The 25,275-nt window shown below is 48.2% G+C and overlaps 1 protein-coding gene across 10 annotated transcripts in view; it reads right to left on the bottom strand.

Annotated features, from left to right (window-relative positions):
- Ambra1 (autophagy and beclin 1 regulator 1) overlaps positions 1-25,275 on the bottom strand; it is a 193,281-nt gene that overhangs the window by 6,302 nt on the left and 161,704 nt on the right. For 9 of the 10 annotated variants that reach the window (XM_087205049.1, XM_004851920.4, XM_004851919.4 and 6 more), the window contains 4 exons: positions 22,729-22,917; positions 21,334-21,488; positions 7,161-7,300; positions 753-845 (listed from right to left, as the gene is read on the bottom strand). In XM_087205049.1, coding sequence (XP_087061175.1) covers positions 753-845; positions 7,161-7,300; positions 21,334-21,488; positions 22,729-22,917 — 577 coding nt within the window. The remainder of the gene's footprint in view (positions 1-752; positions 846-7,160; positions 7,301-21,333; positions 21,489-22,728; positions 22,918-25,275) is intronic. The other variant, XM_087205047.1, reaches the window with a different exon arrangement.

The raw sequence follows: 25,275 nt of genomic DNA on the forward strand, positions 1-25,275 counted from the left end.
CTCCAAGGCCTTCTGAGCCTGGTGTGGTGGCGCACGCCTCTAATCCTGGCACTTAGGAAACTGAGGCAGGAGGGTCGCTTCAAGTTCAAGGCTACCCTGCACTACATGGTGAGACCTTGTCTTAAAAAAAAAAAAAGGCCTTCTGAAAACAGCCCCTACATGGAGGAAGGGCCAGGCCGAAGGCATTTCTCAGATACTAATCTTTGGCACTGCTGGAGGTGACAACAAAGGAGGCCCCAGACTTTTGAGACTGTCACCAGACACTCATATTTCTAAGCTGCTTCTGGGACTACTACAGGAAGCAGGGCCCCAGTCCAAACGTTCCAGTTTTCACTTGAATTAGGTGACAGAGGATCAGTACCAGATTTCTATTCTCTCACTGGTCCCCAGAAGTGCTGTCTTTGGGCTGCTGCCCTGGGGAGTTTGGTTGATGGGGCCCTGGTCTTCTGACCCCTGCTGACCTTGCCCCTGCAGGTCACTGACCAGATGTCACGGTGGCCTTTTCCCCAGGCTCCTCTCCTTGGTCCAAGTGTGCCCAGACACCAGACCTCGGGCAAGAGCCCAAGAGCAGAAGTGTTGCTCTCTTACCATGGGATGAGAATGTATGCAAATACTCAGGACAAGAAGTGGATTCACGAGGAGCTGTACAGGCTGCACAGGGACCCACCACCCTGGGGCACAATCTGAGGGTGCCACTCCAGAGCCCACCACAGGAGGAGGAAGGGACAGGCTTCCCTCCAGCTTCTGCTTACCCGGGCCGCTCACTGCTCCTGCTGTTGGAATGGACGGTGAAGACTGTCTCATTCAGCTGGTCCCAGTAGTATTCAACGCCAGAGTTTAAGGCCCTGGAAGTCAACAGGAAGGATGAGAAGAGAGAGAAGGAGGTGTAAGAGAGGAGGCCTGACTTTAGGGACTGTGGCCTGGCAGCTCAACTTGCCCATCTCCTGGGCAGATGGGGACCAGGAGCAGAGATGCTTCCTGGCCGGGCGCTGGGGTGGAATCTCAGACCCATCTCCACTGGGCCGAATCAGCTGCCTCCTTCCCACAGGCAAAGCCAGACTGGCTCCTCCTCAGGGCGAAGAGGGAAACAAAAAATAGTAACACAAACACAGGCAGTGGGTCCCAAGTGTTCTTCAGACACAGAGGACAGTGATGGCAAACGAGAGGCTGCAGCAAGACCTGCTGGAGAGCCGGTGCCGAAGGGATGATCAGTCCTCAAAGGCACGGGTCCCTGAGACGGACTGCTCAGGCCTGAACCTCAGGTCCTTTCCAACTGCCACAGGGCTGCGGGGAAGATCAGACATCTTGACGTTCTCCATGTGCCTGGAGCTCAGAAGTCTGAGTGAAAAAAAGCCCTTGTCAAGGCTCTTTCTGGAGCCACAGCCTCCCTGTCCTAGTCAGCAGGACAAGCACTTGGGCAGGTGCTCGGAGCCCAAGCAGCCAAGTGAGGCGTGGCCTCCCTCCAGGGCTGGGTCAGCCTCTGCTGGTGGTGCTGAAGTGTTCAGAGCAGAGGGCAGGGTGACGTGGCTGAGCCCCCAGCCTGCCTGTCTTTGCCTGCACTGTTTCCGGTCTCACAGCTGCCACAAGGGAAGCAGCAGTGGTCGCTTTATCTTTCCAGCCTCATCTGCCTCCTCAGGCAGCAATCCTGGCTCAGTGGTAGGTCCACTCCTCCCTGCAGAGGTGTGGCCTGGCACCAGTCACTGTGGTGGAGAGCAGGGTGCTGGTGGTGGCTGTGAAGCATGGAGCTACGAAGTAGAAAAGAGGCTTTTATATGTGTGTGTGTGTGGTACACAGGCTTGAACCCAGGGCTCTGCACTGAACTCCATCCCAATCCCTTTTTATTTTTTATTCTGAGATAGATTCTTGCTAAGTCATTAAGCTGCCCAGGCTGGTGTCCACGTAGAGCTTCTGAGATGCATGAACCCTAAATAGGATACACACTTTCTCGGACAGCTTTGCCATGAATTGACTGTGCCTCCCAAATGCTTGCACTGCAGCCCTAACCCAAGGTCTTCAGGAGGTGAGCACCGAAAAGTGAGGTCATAGGTGGGGAGTGGTGGTGCGCAGTCCATACCTGTAATCACAGCCACTGGGGAGGGGGGCTGAAGGAGGATTGGAAGTTTGAAGCCAGTCTGGGGAGCTCAGGGAGAACTACTTCAAAAAGGAAAAAAGAGTAGGCTCTGAGAAGAGTGAGAAGCACCCCTCTCCCTAGCATGCAGGAGCAAGGGAAGAGCGAGGTGGTCACATAAAGCCAGGGTGGCAGTGCTTGGTAAAAACCAACTAGGACGACTCCTGGATCTGGGTGAGAAAGTGAATGACCAATGTTGAAAGCCTGTGTGTGTGTGTGTGTGTGTGTGTGTGCAAAGTCTTGCTATGTAGCCCAGGCTGCCTTCAAACTCTCATCCTCCTGCCTCAGCCTCCTGAATGCCATCATGCCCCACTCACAAACCAGATTTTGTTTTTTGTTTTTGTTTTTCTTGGTACTGGGGATTGAACTCAGGTCCTTGCGCTTGCACAGCAGGTGGCAAAACCACTGAGCTAAATCCCCAGCCCACAAAACAGCTGTTAACCCAGAGGCATGGGTCACCCTCCTTCAACAACAGGACAGGGCTGATAGGACCTGGGTGAGGGTGGGCTGCACTAGGAGGCTGTGCTACCTTAGATAAAAGACCACAGGACCAGGCCCCGAGAGGTGACATTAGGGAAGAGGCAAATAGCCAGAAGTCAACAACAGAGGCCCCTAAAAACAGGCATCATTGCACTTTTTTGGTGAGCAAATCCTGGCTGCATGAGGCATTATGTGAAGCCAGCTGCCACGAAGCTTCTGATTTACAAACTTGTCAAGATTTATTGACAGGCTGCAATACCAGGCGGGCCCTTGCCAAATCCCTCCTCTGTAGCTCTTGGTAGCCAGCGCTGGTGGGTGACAACAAACCGCTCACACCACACCTACAACTAACCGTGGACTTCATGACCAGAACCTGCTTTCTTGTCTCAGAAAGGAGGCCTCCAGAAGCCCCAGGGTCTGAGCTGGAATTGTGAGCATAGTGCTGGTGGCCAAGAGCCCCTCCAACATGTTCCACTCTGGCAGCCTAGGCCATCAGCCGAGAGGCGAGGACTGGGTGTTATGGCTGTGTCTAGATGTCCCTCCAAAGCCTCATGCGGTCACAGGTGGGTTTTTTGGAGGTGGGTGGATTTAGGGTGTATGCTGCTGGGATCAAGGATGTGATGCTAGGACTGATTCATGATGCAATGGTAGGATTAAGGCTGCCCACCCTGGTGTGAGTGCTACCCGCCCTAAGGGTGGGGAGCCTGGATAAAATGTAAGGGGCAGAAAGAGGGTCGCTGCTGCTTGCTTTTGCTGTCTTCTGCCTGCCAAGAACTGTTTCTCCTCTGTGATGCCCCTCTTCCATGCCACCCTGCCCTGGAGCCACCTGATTCTGGACTGGAACTCTACAAACTGTGAGCCAAAGAAACCTTTTTCTTTAAATTTGGGTGTCAGGTACTTTGTCTCAGCAATGAGAAAAGTAACTAAGACACTGGGGGACTTGCTGATGGGGTTGCCTGCTAGACAGAGCAGGGGCCTGTCATTGTCTAGCGTGTGTGGGGTGAGCTGCCCTCCCCTCTCCTCTCCCTGCCTGGCCCCTGCCCTCTTTAAGCAGGCCTAACAACCCCGGTGCACTCCCCTGCTGTGGTCAGAAGCCCGACAAAGGCAAGCTCATGGATCTGAAAGTTGGGCTCTTCACTCCAGGCCCTGTGCTGAGGAACAGAGTTGGAGACACCTTCTCTGGATACTGGACTCTTAGCCTTTGGTGCCCAGCGTTATGATTATGTCTTTAAGGTGAAGAATGATCCACCATCCCCTTCCTTCTGAGTCTTGGTGAGGAGGCTCACCTGGGAGCCAAGCATGCACACAGAGAGAAGCAGAGCCAGAAGGCCACTGGGGCAGCCTCTCGAAGTGGACTTCCACGCAACACCACTTCCTTTGGCGGTGTCTGTAAGCAGGGCTTCCAGGAACCTCAGCAGAGCCAGGCTGGCTACGTCAGTGCTCCCCACACTGTCCGCTGTCCACATGCACGTCCAGACTTCTGGGGAATGCCCCCATTGAGAACACTTCCTTCATCCATCACTCACAGGGCTGCAGAGGCCTGGGCCACACTGCTATCTCCTTGGAAAGGAGGATGTTTCCCACAAAACTGGTGTCTACCCTCCCATCTCTGCCATGTGGGAAAGGGCTGGCACCCGGCACTCAGGGGCTGGCCTGAAAGATGGAGCATGGGGTAGTTTCGGCTTCTGTTTCCATTCAGACATGACTTTCCTCTCCTCAGGAAATAGTGCTTGGTTATATCATCACTGTTCACAGAGACAGGACTGGAATTTTATAAGGATCCCCAAACTTGGCCAAGACACTGGATGCCCTAGTATCGGCCTACTTTGCTTCTGCCATGAGTCCCTCCGTTCTGTCTCCTGAGCTGGCCTGAGAAGCATCTCAGGGCTGATCCATGAGGCTAGAATGAGCCTGCACCCTCATATTGGCCTAGGGCTTCACACCCACTGTGGCAGGGCAGCAGCTTCTGAGGAGTGTGGGCTACGCAGCAGAACATGGGAGCGGTGCCCCTCATGGCTGGAAAGGGTGAGTGCCTGAGCTCTCAGCTGCAGGACAGCATTGGCCCTTGGGCTGAAGTTTGTCTCTCTCACTTATCCCAGAGATCCTCCTTGGTGGGATGGTGCCTTGTCGGAAGCCTCCAGTACCTCCAGGCCATGCCCAAGGAGCCTGTTCCCTGTCTGCTCAGCACTCTGACAGACAATGGGGGAGAATCAAGAGCAGTATTGAGAGCGAAAAATGAGGTGCAGCTGCCTGTGCCTGGACAAAGGCAGGCAACCACCTGTTTTGCCAGCAATTTTGGCCCAGCTGGCGGCCTGGATCCTGTGCCCTTGGGAATGGTGTGCCTGGGAGCTGCGTCACTTGGGGACAGCCAGCCAGCCTATGGCAGCTGCCTATGAGGAAGACAGCCACCCTGAGTACCCACTTCCCCAGTGACTTGTTCACATTCTAGGCCCCAGAACTATCAGATGGTGTTCAAAAGCTGTCACCATTGTTGCTGCCCCCTCCCTTATCTCCCACTATACCAATCACCTGACCACATCAGCACACAGAGCTGTGTTCCTCCCCTGAGGCCTGACAGAGCCACATAAGTGTGTGTGTGTGCTCTTATGGGATTGTTTTACAGAAGGGAGTATACCACTTTTATGAGAGTTATAAGGGGTTGAGTTGGAAAAAGCTATAGGAAAGAGCTTTGGACTGGACAAATAGGAAGCCTAGGTCTGTCAATGAGCTGCTGGGAGGCCTTGGGTGAGTCTTGAATTCCTCACCTCTGTGATGTTCTAGTCTTCCTTGCCTAAACCAAAAATGAAGGAAGGTGGCTGAGGAAGGTGAGTGAGACATGAAAGTGACGGAAAAACAAGGAAGCTCTGAAGAACACAGGTCAGTTATGTCCATGTCAAATTTATCTGGTATCCTAAATGTTCAGCCCTAATGCTTGAGGAACTAAAGAAATCAGAAAAAACAGTAACATCAAAAAAGACAGGTGAGCCAGGCATTGTGGGAGGCTGAGGTAGGAGGATCACTTTGAGTTCAAGGCCAGCCTGGGCTATATAGCAAAACCCTGTCTCAAAAAACCCGGGGCTGGGGATTTAGCTCAATGGCACCTCGCCTTGCAAGCACAAGGTCCTGAGTTTGATCCCCAGTACTGGAAACAACACCAACACCACCACCAACAAGACCCAAAAGACAGGTTAGCTGGTGAGGTAGGAGGAATGCAAGTTTGAGCCCAGCCTGGGCAATTTAGACATTTATCAAGACACTGTCTCCAAATAAAATAAAAAAATTAAAAAGGGGTGGGAATGTAGCTTAATGAGAAGACTCTGGATTCAGTATAGAAAAATAAGATCTCAGGCCTGCTGGATCCTGGACCGTGGAGAGACCAGGGGAAGAGCAGAAACTGGCTGGTCCAACAACTGGGCTAACAGTGGCAAAGTCATGAAAGAGGCTTAGGCAGCAGCCTTTCACTGGGAGGGGATCTAAAATTTCTAGTGCAAGAGTTGCCTTTAGAACCAGGTTTTCCTGGGCCGGGGATTTAAAAAGAACCAGGTTTTCCTTCTCCAGGACCTGACCTAACTCAGCTGACAATAGTCAATCACCATGTGGCCACCTGCCCAGAAGAATTGAGGTAGACATAGTGGTGCACACTTGTAACCCCAGCACTTGGGAGGCTGATGCAGCATGACTGCAGTAAATTAAGGCCAGCCTGGGCTACAAAAAACCAAAACCGAACAGAAAGTGACATGAACACCCCCAATACAGACCCAACAGCCTAGTCATACAAGCTTCGTGATGCGCAGACACCTTCGGAGGAGACTGTGCCCGAGGAAAGGGCAGCATCAGGACAGCCCGGAGGCAGAAGTGGCATTTAGTCAGCTGGAACCCTGCAGTGTCCCCCACAGCAATCAGCCTGATCTGCAAGGAAGCAGAGCTCATGCTCCCCCCCCGGCTGGGTCTGGAAATTGATGATGACAAGCCTGGTGGATTCCCAGGGTCCTGAGTGAGCCAATGCTTGGTGAGACCCTGTCCTCCTAAGAGCCAGAGGAAGGAAAGTGTCGCCGGACAGAAGTGCTCTGGGTCCAAGTACCCTCCCAGTCTCTGCCCCAAGACCAGACAATAACCACCTGGACTTTAAATGGAGCTTTTCAGTCTGCTTCGCCAGCACAGCTAATGCTTCAAGCAGAAAGAAAAACAGGTAGGACACGGAGACAGCCTGCTAGAGATCAGTAGCTTGACAAATTAAGTGTGAACAATGCACTATTTTCAATTTTATTTCTTAAGTTACTGGCTATGGTATTTACATAAACCCAAGACCACCTGTTGAATTTTTAGAAAGGGTTTAAAGAAGAATCTTTTTATCTACACTTTTGCCTGCAGAGATTTTACTATCACTAAGAAACCTTCGAGCAAAAGACAACAGACAGTAAAGGGGGAAACAGTGCTGTATCTGAAAGAGGGTGCTGGCTGGTCCCTGGAGGACAGCCAGTAGGGCTCCAGCAAGATATCCCTGCCCCTCCTGCAGGCCAGACCCGCCCCACCCAGGCCTGCAGCAACTCACTCTGGTCTGCAGATCACCAGGTCTCCTTTGTTGGTGCCATAGGCCAGGCCCAGCCCTGGCTCTGGCAGCCAGCGGGCAGAGTTGATGCTGACATGTCTCCGCTGGTCAGCAGGCATGGGGTAAAGGACGTTGAAAACTCTCTGAGTGGGAGAGACAGGGGAGAAAAGAGAATGGGAGTAAAATTTGTTACCAAGAATAACAAAATCCAGGGAAAAACAAATTGACCACCAGGTGGATAGGAGATGGTTAGGCTGGGAATGGGCAGATTCTCCCTCATGTCTGAGAACTTCTGCAAGGAGGAGGGGTGGGAGCCTCTTATTTTAGGTGGGAACCAGCTTTCTTTTTCTTTTCTTTTCCTCTTCCTCAGACATGGCCTCACTGTGTAGCCCAGGCTGGTCTTGAACTTGAAATCCCCATCTCAGCCTCCTGAGTGCTGGGATTACAGGCCTGCCATGCCACACCTGGTTGAGCTAGGTTAATTTCAAGGAGCCCCAGGGGCACCTTAGCACCTCTCCCCTCACTGGTCTGAGGGCAGGCCCCAAAGGCCCCATCCAGAGCCCATGGCCCTGGGAAGCACTGCACAGCCCACCAACTTGCTTCTGACCAGACAGTGAGAGGTAACCTGGGCTGGTGTTCCGTTACCCTGGAAACCACAGCACTCTCACAGCAATGGGGAATTGGAGGTGACAGGGGGGCAGGAGGGAGTGATAACAGAGAACATTCTTAATTCATCTAATTAAAAGCACTGTTAGATCTGCTATTGTTAAGGAAATCTAAAGTGTATTCAGATAAAGAGGGGACTCTTGAACACACAGGTACGAGGTCTCCTAGCTTATATAAACCGCTGGTACAGGACCTGAGCCCCTCTGTCAGTGGAGTCTCCTTCCAAGGGTCCAGCCATCTTCTCAGGCTGAGGGTCCCCAGGGGCAGCTGGTCTGTGGCTAGGGTTTGGGCTGGAGTGAAAGCCTGAGAGGAGGAAGACAGCACGGACTTTCACAAGGGCTTTGAGCCCCAATGCTACCTACTTTCAAATAACGCGGGCAGTGATGGCAAACCTTTTAGAGCTTTCAATGGTAACAGACAGCCTGCTGCAGCGCATGTGCCATAGGTTCACCACTGCTGCAAGAGATGGCCTCAGAGAAGGGCCTAGGAAAAGGACACGAGGCTGACAGTCTACAAACTGAGTTTCATTTCTCATTTAGCCTCCCCAGTATTTTCCCTACACAGTAAGATAAAGCTGACTTTACTTGCCCCTAAGGCTGACCCAAGGGGCTGGAATGAGAAAACAAGTGAGAGTTGAGATTTTTAGAAAGCAATTTTTTTTTCAGATGGGGGTCTCACTATTTTGCCCAGGCCAGTCTTCACCTCATGGGCAAAAATGGTCCTCTCATCTCAGCCCCCGGTACATGCCCAGGACTAAAGATAGGTGCTACCATACTCATCTTAATAATTATTTTTCTAATTATTGTGACAGACAAATAGAAAAGAGAATCAGCTCATTGTGAAGGCCTTGGGTTCAATCCTTCATATTAAAAAAAAGGGAATTCCCAAATTAAGAGTCTACTCCATCATTTTCGTGAACCAAATGGTAATTCTGGCCTGGATGTGAGGAAATGGGCTAACAGGACAGGCTCGAGAAAGAAGCAGGCTTGGCGCTGACACAGATACACAGAGACTCCTCCCACCAGTGACTGTGCCTGCTCCTGAGCTGCCCTTCTAGAACCACCTCACTGTGGCCCTGGGGGTGAATGTGTCCTTACACACAGGTAACTGAGCCCCGGGAGGGCTGCTTCAGGAGCCTCCATGCCCTCCTGAGAGACTCAACCCCACAGCGATGAGGACTAGCAGGGGGCTGAGGAGACCATTAAAATGAGCTTCTATCCTCATCACTGAGAACGTGCTGCCCAACCTGTGGACAATCTCCTCCTTGTACAAACACATTCGGCAGGAGCCCCGAACAAATAAATTCCTGGCCACTGCCCTCCACACCACCTCATGGGCTGAAGATGCATGCAGATGGCAGTACCCCTCCCCCTTAGAGCCCCCTGCCAGCCCTTTTCCTGTAAATCAAGGAACAGAGGGTGGTGCTTTCACTCTTTCTCTGACCCAAAGATAATCAGTGGTCTCTATCCAACCTGTAAGATACTTAGTTAAGTACAGCGTGGCCCACACACTAAAGGATAATGGTTGTGATCAGACAGCTGTGGCACGGATCACTTAATCAGTGTAACATTCCTCTTCCAAAGCTTCTGATGGTGTGAGTGGTGAACCCTGAGTGAAGGAAGGGCGAGTGCTAATTTAAATGGGTTCATGGAGTCCTCTGCTTTCAGGGCTGTGAAGCTCTGTACACGCCTCACAACAGAATCACCCCTCAAACCAGCGACTTTTTTTTTTTTTTTTGGTCCTGGGGATCGAACTTGGGTTCTTGTGCTTGTGCAGCAGGTGGCGAAATCACTGAGCAAAATCCCCGGCTGTTTTGTTTTTGTGGTTGTGGGGCTGGGGATCAAACCCAGAACGTTTGTACTGACTGAGCTACATCCTCAGCCCTTTTTGAGACAGGGTCTTGCCAAATTACTCAGGTGGGATTTGAATTTGTGACCCTCCTGCCTCAGCCACTCTCAGTGCTGGGGTGAAACTGGCACCAGTTTCAATTTGCTTCTTACTACAGGAACTTGCTTTGGGGAAAACTCCCAAAAGGACCATATGAAAGATGAACCCAGCATAGGAGAGGCAAGGTCAGAGAGGGATTGGAAAGAAGAAATTAAAAACTGAGACTCCCCACTCATCCACCCTGGTAGCTACTTCACAACTTCCACGGTTACGGGAATCTAGGGGACATAATTTGTGATTTGTCCTCAGGCTCTGGCACCCCCCCCAACCCCAGTCCTTAAACAGTGCTGAAAGGGCAGCTCCTAAGGGCCCACTTCCTGTAATGTTTGGGCATTCAGCTAAATCCTGCTTTGTGGCAGGAAGCCAGAAAATACCCCAGGAAGGTCGGCAGCCTCAAGGATTCCCAATGAGCTCTTGCTTGTTCACTGTACACTAGCACTGGGTGGGGAGGAGGGAGATGAGGCGAGATCTATGGACAGGGACAGGAGCCCAGCAGGTGCAGGACGGGTGGGACTCACTGATTTCTGTCCCGGAGGGCAGCTGGCCAGGCCACTCATTCCCCACACCTGCAATCACAGGGCCCTAGAGCAGTAAGCATCTGGCCCACTGTGGAAATCGCCCAGAGGTGCTCTCCTGTCCCTGGCTGGAGCTGGGCAGCTCTCTCAGTGTGACTAGTCAGCCCTGGGTCTGAGAGGCAATCTGGGCAACAATTTTCCCAATACCAACAGATGGTGAGGTGGCTCCAGCTTTTCCCAACCCATTTTTGGTTTTGGCCATTGTCTTTCTAACCCAGACAGTCGGTGGGCTTTGAGTCTCCTCCCAGATTTCTAGGGGTGCGGGGCCCTGGCCTTCACCTAAGGTACTGTGGATTCAGCTCAAGTCAAGGCGTCCTTCACACTAGTCAGGTGCCTGGGAGCTCCACAGGGGATGTGAAGGACAAAACTGGGCAGCCCGCCAGACCACCCCCTCAAATCAAGGTGACTTCCCATGAGCTACCCCACCTCATCCTATCACATCAGATGAGGGTCAGAATGTGGAGACCTTGTGCAGGGCTGGACACAAACCCGAGCTCCTGATTCACGTGAAGGAGTCCTGGTTTCATCTGTCATATGACAGATGCTGACAGTGACCCCCTCTTCCCAAAGTAGACTGTTCTCATTTCTAACATCTATGAAGGAAATTAGAATCAATATGCTAGAAGGAACACATTTTTAGAGTTAGTGCAGTCTCAAAACATCAACGGAGAATGAATCAGGTCACCAAATCTTTATAGGCCTAAGGAAGTAAAAGTAAATGATTCCTCCACTTCTGGGGTCCAACACAACCTCCTGAATCACTTGCCTCCTCATTCTTCAAACTCTAATAGGAAAGAGAAGCAAAAGAAATGATTCTCAGATCAAAACTAAAGTGGTCTTGTTTCTTGTTCAAAGACAGACTGGAAAAGAATGGGAGGTCAGCGGGAAACCTCTTCATCTCTTTAAATTTCAGAGACGCCTGTACTGCAGCCCTCAACAAGATGCTTTCTTTTCCACTGCATGTCAAGAAAGCTCAGACCATTTGCCTAAGCAGCATCTGGACTGCCCAGATCAGAACAGACAGGGCGCTAGAAGAAAAAAACTGGTTATTTTGTTTACATCTATAAATCCCATCATCTGTGAAGCTGGAACCTTGCAGAGGTGGCAACAGGTCTAGTGCAGTTAGTGGGGGGTGGTGCAACCCTGTAATCCCAGTACTCAGGAGGGTGAGGCAGGAGCATTACCTGGAGTTCGACACCAGCCTGGGCTACACAGTGAGTTCAAGGCCAGCTTGGACTACACAGCGAGAAGTATCTCAGAAAAAACCAAAAACACAAAAAAGTCTATTGAAGTTGCCAGACCTCTTTTATTTTTTATTGTATTTATTTATTTTTGTGGTACTGGGGATTGAACCTAGGGCCTCTGCACTGAGTTACACCCCACATCCTTATTTTTTTTATTTATTTTGAAACAGGATCTCTCTAAGTCACAAAGTTGTGCATGCTGGGCACGAACTTTCGATCCTCCTCCCTCAGCCTCCCAAAGTGCTGGAATTACAGGTGTGTACCACTGTGCCTAGATTCTCCTTTATTCCAGGACGGTGGAAGCTGTTTGTAGGAAGGGGATGCCTAAAATGGAGGCTAGAAGGGCCACAGGAGAAGGTGCAAACCAAGGGGGAATTGAGGAAAAGAAGGAACTGTGAGGAGAGGAAACGCCTTTTGGAGAATGACAGGAATGACAGGAAGCTTTAAGTTTTCAAGAGAGGGTGACGAGAACAGAGCCTACTCTCTTGGAAGAGGGGAAAAATGAATGGAAAGCAGATGATGAGAGACAGCTGACTTTTCCACTGGAAATGGATGACTACATATCCATGTCTTGGGCTGAGATGCACAGGTCCCACAGCAGGCAGGGAGGGGGCACTATGGTCATCTTTTCTTACTTTGCAGCTGCTGACCTGCTCAGGTGTATGAATTCTTAAAGTTCTTCATGCTTAAGAAAATAAAAGGGTCTTTACACTGAGTTACATCTGCTGCCCCTTTTTGCTTTTCATTTTGAGACAGAGTTTTACTAAGTCCCTGTGTTGCCCAAGCTGGGCTCAAACTTGTGACCCTTTTCTCTCAGTCTCCCAGAGTGCTGGGATGACAAGCATGTGACACTGCACCCAGTCTTTATATTTTACTTGGGGTTTACTTATTTGGTTTTGTTTTTGAGGTGAAGTCTCGCTACGTAGCGCAGGCTGGCCTTGAAGTCACTGTGTAGCTCAGGCTGACCTTAAACTCATGGTGATCTTCCTGCCTCAGTCTCCCGAGTGCTGGGATTATAGGTATGCATCACTTTCTACTTTGAGGATTAGAACTCAGAAGGTTGGTGCAATTTGTGTGTGTGTGTGCGTGTATGTACATGTGTGCGTGCATGTGTCTGGTGCTACACACTGAACCCAGGGCCCTGTGCACTCTAGGTAAGTTCTATCATTTTATCTCCAACTGGAACCAGCTTTCAATGTGGTTATTTGAAAACAAAAGTCAGAATACCAAGTCACCTTATTCTTCCTTTTCTTTCAATTGAGATAGGGATAAATCTGCCTAGATCCCACTTGTCCAGACCACAACTACCCCAACAGAAGAGCAGAGCAAACAACTCTTTTTCTTACTCTATTGTAATTTGGTGCCCTCTGTTGCTATTGACAATCTGCTGCCTATAGTAATTTCTAGCCAGCTTCCTGTGACTTGAGATTTATAAACTTTGTCTTATTTACTTGTTCCTCAAAGAGATTCCAAGGGCAAAGAAGATCTTTCTTATTTTCCAACTGGCCTGATGCTTTGCAAAGGCCATCTCTGGCCATTAGGATCAAGGAACAGGGATTACTTCAGCTGAGGGATCTACTTCTATACTAAATGAAATACCATTGCACTCGCGGACTCTGAATGTTCAGAAATTAAAAGAATTATTTCCTCCTGTTCTCACATCTCTGAACACAACACAAGTTCTTGAAATTCCCTCAGTGGAAATGGCCTAATGTTCTAAAGATTCACCTTGGATAAGATAGTCTTTGTATAGATTTTACTTGATCCTTATTTTTGGAAGAAGAAAGCACTTAATCTATTCAGGACAGGACAAGGATTGCTTTAAATATTTTCAGCTTCTACAAAGGCAAAAACTGGTTTTCCTATCAACTCCCGAAAAAACAGAAGGCTTTGCTTTTCACTTTGGAACGGTCTACTGGGAACTTCTCCCATGAGTCAGTGCTGGGACTAGAACCCTGGGAAAGACACTGACAATGAGCAGAATTGTGAAAATGAGGAAGCTGCTCCCTATCTGTAGAAAGATTATTCACATTAGGACCTTTGTTCAGTTATGAATTAGTGAGTAGTGTGCTACGCATAAAGATGGTGGTGGGGAATGGGGTGCAGGAGGATGGGTGTGCCTGGAAACACACAGCACACAAGTATTGAGAGCCATACACATTCACGAGCCCAGTGTGGAAGTCCTCCTGCACACACAGCACAGTGAGGGTGTGGCAGGTGCAGTAAAAAGACCTGCAAAGAAGCAAAGCATCTATAGAGAAGCACGAGGATGGCAGGAACCAGCTCCACGTGTTCACTGCTGCAGTCCCAGACCTAATAAAGTACCTGGCCCGTGATAAGAGAAAAATTCTGAGATTCACTCAATTTAATTACAAATGCCAGAGGGCTGAGGGGGAACAGAGATAAAGTAAGTCAATTAGAGACCAACAAAAGACTCTTTCACATTCTTGGATGAATGTTGAAACCTTGACTTAAATCCTATTAGGGCAATCACTTTCTAGGCTGTTAACCCCACCAACCAAGAAGCAACAAGTACTTCCCTTTATGGACTGCCCTCCCATCCCCAAATCCTGCCCCTTTTACCTATGGCCAATGCAGTTCAATGAAAACAATGTGCATTCTTTTAGCTCTAGGTCTGGTAGATATTTTACCAATGCTATCTGATCTTGCTGCTGCTGGAGGTAGAGACTTCTCCCAGGGCAGGTCTGTTTCTGGCTAGCACCTGCAATGGCTTAATAAACCCTTTTATTCCAGAGCTCCTCAGTCTCAAGAATTTGGGCTCAGCACCCATGCTGGGGGTAAAATAAATTTTTCCTGAGTGAAAAGAATAAAGCTCTACTAAGGAAAAGGGGAAAAGAAATTGTCAGAGCTGCATGAATCTGTCATGGAAAAATTTGCCTACACTAATGGCAACTTGGAACACAGTTTTCATGTTATTTTTAATTTTGCGTCTTGCTTCTCCCCTTCTCTGACAACTTGCATCACAGACACCTCTGACTTCTTCCATGCCCCTCCTCCTTTCCTACCACATCCTGAAGAAAGGAACTTTTGGAGGATAGATGCTTTGTACCACATCTCAGAAGTCAACTCTGAGATAATTGCAGCGGAAGCAGCTTTTAATCAACTGACAGGCTGCTTTAAGAAAATTAATGAGGACAGAATCTTAGGAAGGAGTAAATCATTTCTGACAACAAAGCAGTCTCTCTTTTATCCCAATCTCCCCTTGAAGAAATAGTACCCTTCTAGGATGATACAAAAATAAAATATCTTTATTTTTGGTATCTGCCTCCCCCAAGGCCAGACGAGATTAAGAAGAGACTCAGTTCTCTTAGATTTCTGAATACTCTGGACTGAACCAGAGTTCTGGGTCACTTCTGCAAATCAAACTTTTGGAATCTAGGGAAGTGCAGATGGTGAGGATTATACCACAGGCTAAATTCAAGGGCAGGGAATGAAGGAGTCAGAGTGAAGATCAGATATTAAAGAAGAAGGCTAGAAGGGCTCAGAACAGCTAAATACGTGAAGTGATATAAATGCCAGTCAGTGCTGATGGCACTGGGCACCCATCCTGACCCAGGGTCTAAGTATAACTAGTTTGTGGTAATTTGGATGCCAAACCTTTCCCACTGTTCATTTTAATGACCTTATAATGAATAAAATAATCAGTATCACCAGGCTCTGAGAAGATGACTATGAAACAGTATAAAAGAAAGCAGCCAACGTATGTTTCTTCAGAGCCAGGAAACATTAAGATATCCATCAGTCGGTACCATATCAGACACTGCTCATCCAAGAATATCGGCAAGTTCAATATTGGGAAAAGGAACTCAAGAAATACTCTTTCAAACAAGACACGGTGGTGCATACCTATAATCTCAGCTCTCTTGGAGGATGAAGCAGGAGAATCTCAAATTTGTGCTAAGTCTGGGCAACTGAACGAAGACTTTGTCTCAAAAGGGGTGGTGGTGCTAGGGATGTAGCTCAGTGCAAAGGACCTTGGTTCAACCCCTAGTGGTTCCCTCCTCCATAGAGGGGTGAGAAGAAAGAAAGGATAGAAAGGAAAACTACTCCTTGAGGTAAGGAGGGGCCTGGACAGAAACAGAAATTGCTGCTCACTCTTGAAGCCAAAGTACCTGCATTTAGCACACAGCAAACAGGCAGGTGCATCCAGGCAAGAACAGAGTAGAGCCCGCTGTGGGAAGGCCACCCCATTGATCAGAGTGAAGAGGGCCTCCTGGCACAGGTCTCAGGCTCCTCGAGGCGTCACCACCAGGACGCTAGCAGGATCCGGAGAAGGTCAGAAAGACTGTCAATTTCTGCACTGCCTGCAAATATGTGAAAGATATGGCTACTAGGAGCCACAGAAGTAACCGGGTAAGAGTCCACTGCTAAGCAGAACTCTCCAGGCCAGCAAAGGAAGAAAGAGGAGGGAAGGGCAGGCTGGGGCAGCATAGGCAGAGAGGGGCAGGTGCCCTTTCAAACACACTCTCCAGACTACCCGTCTGGGTGGCACTGAGCCTGGAACACACTTTTACTACAAAGAAGCAGCTTCCAATAAAACTGGGCCTCCTTAGGGCTGGGGGTGTAGCTCAGTGGTGCTGCGCCTGCCTCGAAAGCGCAAGTTTGATCCCTGGTACAAAAAACGACAACAACAAAACAACAAAAAACAAAAATCCTGGCCCTTATATACATGAGGTGTTGCCTTAAAGAACACAATGCTGGGCCGGGGATTTAGCTCAGTGGTTTCGACGCCTGCTGCGAAAACGCAAGGACTGAGTTCAATCCCTGGTACCAAAAAAAAAAAAAAAGAACACAATGCTGTTCCATGGCTTTCTGTCCTAGAGCTTCTTCCTCCAACCAAGTCAAAGTCAAGTGTCCTTGCTGACCATTTCTGCCAACAAAATGACCAGAGCAAAAAGTAAACTAGCACTGCAGAGACCGAGTTCCCAGTGCCTGCCGGGATTATGCAATGAGGACCCTTTGCAAGTTCCCTTTAAGCCAGCTGTATGCCTACAACCCCCACCCATCTGGAGGGCCCTTGGTGTCGGGAGAAAGACTGTGCACCTGTTAAGGAAATTACTGTACTGAAAGCACCTACCCTCATCTAGCTTTCAAGCTCAAAATGCCCTCCACTGCCCACCTTGCCCCCTGCCCCAGTTGCTGACTTCTGCTGGACCCCTGAGTAACAGGGCACTCACTGCCTGCAAACTGGAAGAACAGTTTGGATATGACTATTTCTGGCTTCATTAGTAATTCTGTATTTTTGTTATCATGCTTTCACTTGATTACAACCAAAGTTATTATAATGTGTAAGTTGCCACTATTTTAGAAAATTAATTGCAGTTTTCTGTTACAATATTATGCCTTGTTCCAATTAAGAAATGAAAGCCAAGAGGGAACACAGACAGTTTAATGTTTTGAGAATTCAGCAAAACTTCAGCTCAGCAGTTTTTTTTTTTGGTACTGGGGATTGAACTCAGGTCCTTGCGCTTGTGCAGCAGGCGGTGAAACCACTGAGCTAAATCCCTGGCCCCAGCTCAGCAGTCTTTAAAAGCCTAACTTAAAAAACAAAACAGAAATTAACAAAAAGCCCTCCCAGGTTCAAGTGAGGGAGTCAAACAGAAGCAAGGACTCTGAGTCAGAGAATTGCTAATGGTCCGGAGGGAAGTGAGAGGGAAAACAATGTGCCTAGGTTGGTTTTTCCTGCTTTGCCAATTATTAAAATTGGGAAGTCCAAGGCTGTCAGTAAACAGTGAAGAGAAAAGCCAAAACAGACTCCAGATTTCAGAAATGAGGATAAAAAAATTAAGATGTCTCAACATATGGAGGAAAAGGCAAGGGAGAAACCTGAAAAACAGCTGAGAAAAGATGAGAGCTACCGGATGGTGGTGGCGCACTCCTGTAATCCCAGCACTGGAGAGGCAGAGGCAGGAGGATGTCTGTGAGTTTGAGGACTGCCTGGGCTACGTAGTCCAAAGCCAGCCTGAACTACACATAGAGAACCTGTCAAAAAACCAAAACTAAAACCAAACCCAAACCAAACCGAACCATACAAAACAAAACAAAACAAGTAAGAGAGGTGAAACATGGATAGCCAAAAAGTTGAGTTTGGTGGGAAACAGAACACAGACACTACTATGCCTGCAATAAACTCATCAAAGGATCAAAATAGCAAGTGTCTGAAACCACAAACCTGAGACCACATCTGCCTTGCTGATAAGGCTGAGGGCAAAAACCTAAAATGAAGGAGAGTAGAAACTGAGAATAGTAGTCCTTAAAATCAATGTGTGCCAGAATTACCTCGGAAGGGTGTTGAAAAAAATACAGATACTCTTATTCCGTCTAATTGAGGTATGAAATGGATCTGTATTTTAATAAGAACCCCAACAGCTCTAACGCAGGTTGCCCAAGAACCCCGGTTTGCAGAGGTTGGAAGAACTGCTTAAAATGTGCCAAGGCTAATAGCAATTAGCAATTCATTTTCAGAAGCATTTTCATATGGATTGTGTAAAAGATCATCTCTTGGGAGAAAGATGTCACTTAGTGGCAATTAAAATAATCAGTCCTCTGGAGGATGTTCTCCTGAGAATGTCTGTGGCCCAACAGGTTCACCTCTCTGAACATAACCAGTGGCTCTCAAATGCCAACACCAAGGAGAAGGGGGATGCTGGCTGGAGGAGATCTAGGTCAGGCCCTGACCTGCCCAAGCCTTCCTTTTAGGCTGTAGCCATCATCCACCTACCTGCAAGCAGGGATAAACCCTGCACCCTCAGGTTCCAGCCAAACACTCCCTGTTTGCTGGTTTTTGTTTGTTTGTTTTGAGGCAGGGTAGTTCAGGTTGGCCTTGAGCTCACTATGTAGCCCAGGCCCAGGCATGGACCACAGGCTAAAACTCCCCATGTGACTTATCCGGAAGTAAAACTGTAAAGAGCAGCAAGCCAAAAGAGCTACTCCCTTGCCCTCCAGAAGAGTGGATTCAGGGACAAGTGCTAAGTGCTTTGCCCTTCAGGCATAAGGGACAACCAAGAGCTGGGAAACCAGACTTCTGCAGCATGGGGGTTGGGGTCTGTTATAGTTTGTGTCTAGATGTCCCTCCAAAGCTTCATGTGGTCATAGGCTATTTTGGAGGTGACTGAATCTACACTATGTGATTGATTCATGGTGGGGCTAGGCCTGAGGGCACTAGTAGTCTGAAAGAGATAAAAGGGCCAGAAAGACAGTTAAGGTTGCTTGTTGCTTTTGCTCTCTTCTGCCACCATGAACTGTTGCCCCTCTGCCCACCCTGCCTTGGAGCCAGCTCATTATGGACTGAAACCTCTATGAACTGTGAGCCAAATAAACCTTTTCCCCTTTAACTTTGGGTACTGGGTATTTTATCTCAGCAACAGAGAAAAGTAACCAAAACAGGGTCAGAATGGGCGGGCTCTAGGTTGGGCAAAACTTGGTTGAGATGCCTTGATCCTATCTCTTAGGTGAGAACACTTCTGAGCAGAGCATTCTAGTTACTTCGGCTCCCTCATCTCATGGCAGATGGTACCTACTGGGAGGTAAAAAGCTTCATTGGGAGGGAGGCTTGGGAAAGTGTTCTTTTTAGGATGCAACAGCTGCCTAGCAGCCATGAGCCCCTAGCGGGACAGCAGTGGACTAACTGGATCACCACACCTCCTCAGCAGCTCTCCAACTGCGTGCCCTCAGCTGTCAGCCCCTCCCATGACAACAGAGCCCACCACCTCGGCTTCTGCTTTGGAGCTGCCTTCCCTTAGCCAGATATTTCTGGTTCTTTCTGAAAAGGAGAAACCTTGCCGGATGGAGGGCTGGCAGGCTGTGCCTAGCAGAAGCTGAAGATGTCTATTAGTGTTACTGAGACCAGATCCACAAGCAATTAGGCAGGATGGGTTAGAAGAGCAGCTCTAGGAACCAGAATTCTAAGTGGTGAAAGGCAGCACCAGGTGTTCTACTATCCAAGTCTGCTTATGATAAGTCCTAGAATACTTAAACTAAAACTCAACTTCCACGCACAAATATCTAAATAAGAAAACAGGCTTGATGACTTCCATATTCTCCTCCCCTTCAGCCAGTGTCAAAAACGTGCAGTCATATGGGATTCAAGAGCAGAACTCCTGTCACTATGGTTTCAAGAGCAGAGACTGCTTTGCTTCTGCCCTTTTCAGAGGTGGTGGGGATGTGGTGTCACCTGTCACTGCTTCTCAAGTACCACCTAGAAATCATGAGGACGCCTTTCTTGAGATTCTCTTTCATTTGTTCAGCTTCTACTAAATATCAGCTTCCCTATAAGGTACCTGGGCTTTGTAAAGAGAAAACAGACATGGTCTCTGTTCTCCAGGGGCCAAGTCCAGGAGAGAAGAACATGGCAACAAGTGACGGTGGTTTGATGTGATGAGTATTACCATGGGAGTGCGTACCAGGGACAGTGGCATCACAGTTCCATAAGGAAGGTGACACAGGAGAGGAGGAATTCCAGGTTAAGGTGGAAAAATCCAGGTTAAGGTGCCCTGGAAGCCATGTGCCTCATCAAATTAAAGGAGTCTGGAAAGTGGTCCGGCAGAGTCAGGAGACAGGAGGGAGAAGGCTGGAGAAGCAAGGACCACACCAGGCCACCCACCTGCTGTCATTCTGTATGTACTGGGTTCCATCTCTAGATTTCTCTTTTATGTAAATGATTGCTACTCCGGACATTTGACAAGTATCCACACGCACAGCACTAAATGAGGAACTTGGGGGCCTGTCCCTAAGGAGCTGACACTGAGCCCAACTCAGTAGATTAGACATGCACGGCCAAAGAAAACAAAAAAACACGCCACCAAGTGCATCAAACTGTAAATGGCACAGACAGCACAAAGTATTGAGGGAATCTCTTCATAGGTTTTTAGACTAAAATGCAGCTTAAATGCTAATTAGAGAATGGTTCAAATGCTTGACAAACCCTGGTCAAATAAGGCCCTTGGGATGTGGGGCGCTTAGTCAGGTGCACTAGTCTGGCTGAGTCCAAAAGGCCAAGAAGTACACAAGGCCCAGAACACATTTATGACATGTAAGAGAGCACGACCCAGACAGGAGAGGTTCCTGAACAGGATCTTTTCTCCACTGATGAAATGCATGGGACAATGAAGAGGACAGTAGCTGCCTAAACTCCTCCATCATGATTATAACAATGTGGTACACCATCATTTTTTAAAGACATGTCTCACACTGTGTGTATAGCCCAGGGTGGCCTTGAACTCTTGATCCTCTTGTCTTAGCCTCCCAAGTGTTTGGACTGCCATCACTTTTTTTTTTTGGTACCAGGGATCGAACTCGGGACCTTGTGTTTGTGAGGCAGGCAGCGGAACCACTGAGCTGAATCCCCGGCTGCCATCACTTTTTATAGTTTGCTTCCTCAAACAAAAACAAAACAAATTCTATAAATATTTCATTGGGTCCTTTATGGATCTCTGTACTACGATGTCATGTTGAGGTAATGAAGTATTAGTTAATTACCTGAAGATACTCTCAGGTCTGGGGAAACCCAGCTCATAAACTGGGGTGAGAGAAAGCCCGTCTTTCAGTAGTCCAGAGCTTCCAAAAGTAAGGCCTGCTGGTCAAGCACAGGCTGGACTTGAGCCCTTCCTTTGCCCTCATGGCTCTGACTGCTCTGGCCATGGCTGGGAGGTCATATCTTGTCCTTCACCACTTGCTAAGCCCAGGACAGCTGCATCCAGAGGAGAGAGAAGTGATGGCACTCACCCTCATGGAGGTCTCACCGCCATGGGCCTGCTGCAGCCTGAAGACCTGGGCCACCATGTGCTCCGTGGAGGGGTGCAGCAGGATCCTGCGTGAGGCCAAGCCCACCATCACATATCGGCCCATGGGGGACAGGCTCACCGAAATGGCATTGGGACCTAAAGACCAACAGAACAGAGAAATATTTCCCAGAGTTCTTGCCATTCCAAACAAATAATTTTTACTTTTAGCCTTTTCTCCTTTTCCCAGTCTTCACATTCATTTGGTCAGCCTATAGTTACTTTATAGGACTTCCAGTGAGTGGTAAAATAAGAAGGCACATATCCATTGAGTAGAGTGTTTAACATATAGAAAATGCTCAATAAATGCTAATCATGATTATGATGTAAGTACATTTAAAAAACTGGTATCATACTATAAATACTGTTTAGAAATCTTTTTTTGCTTAATATATATGAACATTAAATATTCTTTTACAAGAGGTTTGTTTTGCCTTTCCTTTCTGGTGTTTTGAGACATCGTCTTGCCGTGTAGGTATGCTGGCCTTGAACTTGTTATGAGTCCAGGCTGGCCTCTGGCCTCAAACTCATGATCCTCCTATCTCAGCTTCCTGAGAGTTGAGATTACAGGTATGGACCATCAGGCCCCTGGCTCCTAGAAGAGCAATTTTTCTTCTTCTTTTATTCCCCCCAGTACCGGGGATTGAACTCAGGACCTTATGCTTACAAGGCAGGCACGGTGGCACTGAGCTAAATCCCCAGTCCTAGAAGAGCAGTTTTTAAGGCCAACTGCATTCTGTCCTATCATTGCAACATTATTTATTTAAGCAAGCCTTAAAAATAAAACCCTCCAATAACAATTTGACATCTTTCTGTATGATAAATAACACTTGTGAACATCCTCGTATATAAATCTGATTATTTCCTTACAAGTGGGACTTCTGGGTCAAAGAACACATATATCTTGGGTGTTTTTTCCCTTTCCTTTTCTGTTGCAGTAGTGGGGAAAGAATCCAAGGCCTCACGCATATTAGCCAAGTGCCCTACTACTGAGCCATAAACCTAACTTTTGGGAGGCTTTTAATATACAATGCCAAATATACAATATGCTCAGTGCCCAGTTCCCTACTCTCTGACCAAAACCTCCTTCCTATTCCTGGCCACCATGGCAGGTGCACACTTGTGACAGTTCTGCGGAAGGGAGGACTCCTGCCCTGAGAGCTTGCTGCAGTGTTACTGTCCAGGACTTGTTCAGAGTGATCTCTCTTTGGCCTGTGCCCCAGTGAGGGCAGGGGCAGTGTGCACCCATCGCTCTCACCCACGCTGTGCCTCACCTAGGAATGCTCATGCCAAGGCACCAACATCCCTCTGTCACTAGGCTGGGCTTCCTATCCCTTACCAAATCGCTTGGTGTAGAGCATTTCACCCAGGTTATGGGGGGCGAGGGAGTACACGGCCAGGATTCCTTCGTCAGGAAAGCCCCTCTGGCTGCTAGGGATGAAGGCTGCCAGGAGCTGGCCATCTGCAGAGATGTCACAGCTGGCATCATTGTAGATCTTGCAGTTCTGCACCAGCACATTCACAGAAGCTGCATTGGACAAAGAAAGAAAAGGTGAGAGGCCCAGGGATTTAGTTCAGTGGTTCCGACGCCTGCCTTGCAAGCACAAAGACCCGAGTTCAATCCCTGGTACCAAAAAACAAACAAAAAAAGGAAAGGTGAGAAAACTCTGTAGTTGGTAACTAAAAAATTCTGATAGCAAGAAATGTCAGGGCCTTCCTAAGGGCCTACAACCTCTCTGGAAATACTACAGGATGCCTTGTCATTAACTGCAATTCCAGGGAACAGAAATAGCAGAGGCATGAAAAACATACCTGCTCTACCCATTAGCAGAAACTAGAAGCTGGGCCATAGCAGCACCACTACAGCTGCTTGCTGAGTCATGGTTCATACTCAGGAAACACCATTTGAGAGAGAAGGGAAAAGTTGCTGAAAATTTTCTTGGAGAGCCATTTAACAGCTGTTATTGTCCAAAAGATCAAAACAAAGATGAATGCAAACACAAAGCCACTGGTTCCAAGAATAAAGGGGCACAGGGCAAGATTTCCTGGGCAGGAATATTACTCAATTCTTGTGATGTGATCTCAGAAAAAAGTGTGCAAATTTGTGTCTTACTTTCTCTTGGCTACCACTAATCCCTTCTTCACAAAAAGAAGATAGAGAGAAAGCCCATCTCTGGCTGGAGGGCTGGGGCTCTTTTTGTTCAGCACTATGCTCTGCCTTCTTTATCTCATAGGCCAGTCCTGACAAGCAGCTCTCGTCTGCTCTTAGAGGCTACTGGGATATAAAGCATATGGTCAGCCAGCAGAAAGCCTGTTGAGGCAGCAGGAAGGGGGTGAGGAGAGGAGAATCCGCTTCACAAGAGACTAAGGAGATGTTGGCCAGTGCTGGGACTGTACCTGCTTGCCTGGTTTGGGTTTTCATTCTAACCCAGGTAATTCCCACTGTATAACTCCCTGTCAGAGAAACTGGCTCATTATTGATGTGAAATAGAACAGAGCCACATCATGGGCACAAGCAGAAGAACAGAAGACCACACACATTCAAGGGCATCAAGCTCCTCTGGGGCTTTGTTTCACTTAGGTTTACAACATGCATAATGATTTTTTTTTAGACAGGGCCTCACTATGTAGTTCAAGCTGACCTTGAATTTACTATGTAGCTCAGGGTGGTCTCGAATTTGCAACCCTGCTCCTCAGCCTCCAAATAGCAGGGATCACAAGTGTGTGCCCCCCACACCTGGCTCTTTCTCTTATTTGAAGACGTCCACTGTCAGATGCATTATGGCAAATAAGCACACAAGCAAGTTCCTCTGCCCTACCAGATTCCAGGAGACCTACTCTAGAACTCCAGTGAGCCAAAAGACGACTCAGAAGTCAACCCAAGGAAAACAAAACAAAAGATGTTTTTTTGGGTCTATGGTGTCAGGGACTCAGGGTGATTTGTAAAACTTTGAATTTATTCCCGTTTCCCTGTGCATTGCTAACGAAGCTACAGAGATGACAGAATTGATCAAAAAAGACATCAGGACACATCACATTGATTAGGCTGTTGTGCCAACTCTCGGGGGCTGACACCTACAGCACCATCACGCACAAAACTGAGAAGGGACCACAAGGATGGCACTGTTTGCTAACTAATAAAATAATGACATCCAAATACTCGCTATTACCATTAGGCCTCTCTACTGCTCCACTCCCAACCCACCATCTGCTCTAGCCAGTATGACTAGATTATCTAGTTAGTACCGGGACTGTCTGCTCCTGACACTGGGTCTCAAGCCCGTTGCCAAAAATATGACAATCTCCTCCTCCTACTGTGGACCGACACGATTTCCAGTTGGGGACACAGAAGTAAACGAACTGTGGGAAGCTTCAAGAGTGAGTCCATCTTGGTTTTCTAACCTTGAGGATGGCACAACCCTCAGAAAGATGAAAAGAAACTAACAGTCAGGTGGGGTGGAGCATGCCTGTAACCCCAGTTACTTAGGAGGCTGAGGCAAGAAGATTGCCAGGCCAGCAAGGAACCCTGTGAAACCCTGTCTCAAAATTAAAAGGAGAGGGGTAGTTTAGCTCCATGGCATAGCACTTGCCCAAGATGCACAGGCCCTGAGTTCAATCCTCATTACCACAATAAGGTTTTTGTTTTTTTGTCTGTTTGTTTTGGTACCGGGGATCGAAGTCAGGACCTTGTGCTTGCAAGGCAGGCAGCGGAACCACTGAGCTAAATCCCCAGCGCCACAATAAGGATACATACACATATACATAAGCTAACAATTTAGACTGTAACCACCAGAGGCAGGGAAAGAAAAGTAAAAAAAAAAAATTAAGTAGAACATAAAAATAAATAGGCAAGGAGGATGGGACTCTATGGACTTTAAACAGCTAT

This window comes from Heterocephalus glaber, unplaced genomic scaffold (assembly GCF_053883595.1).
Source record: "Heterocephalus glaber isolate CG9 unplaced genomic scaffold, H.glaber_assembly_v1.0 deba00000594, whole genome shotgun sequence".
NCBI classification, from domain to species: Eukaryota; Metazoa; Chordata; class Mammalia; order Rodentia; family Bathyergidae; genus Heterocephalus; species Heterocephalus glaber.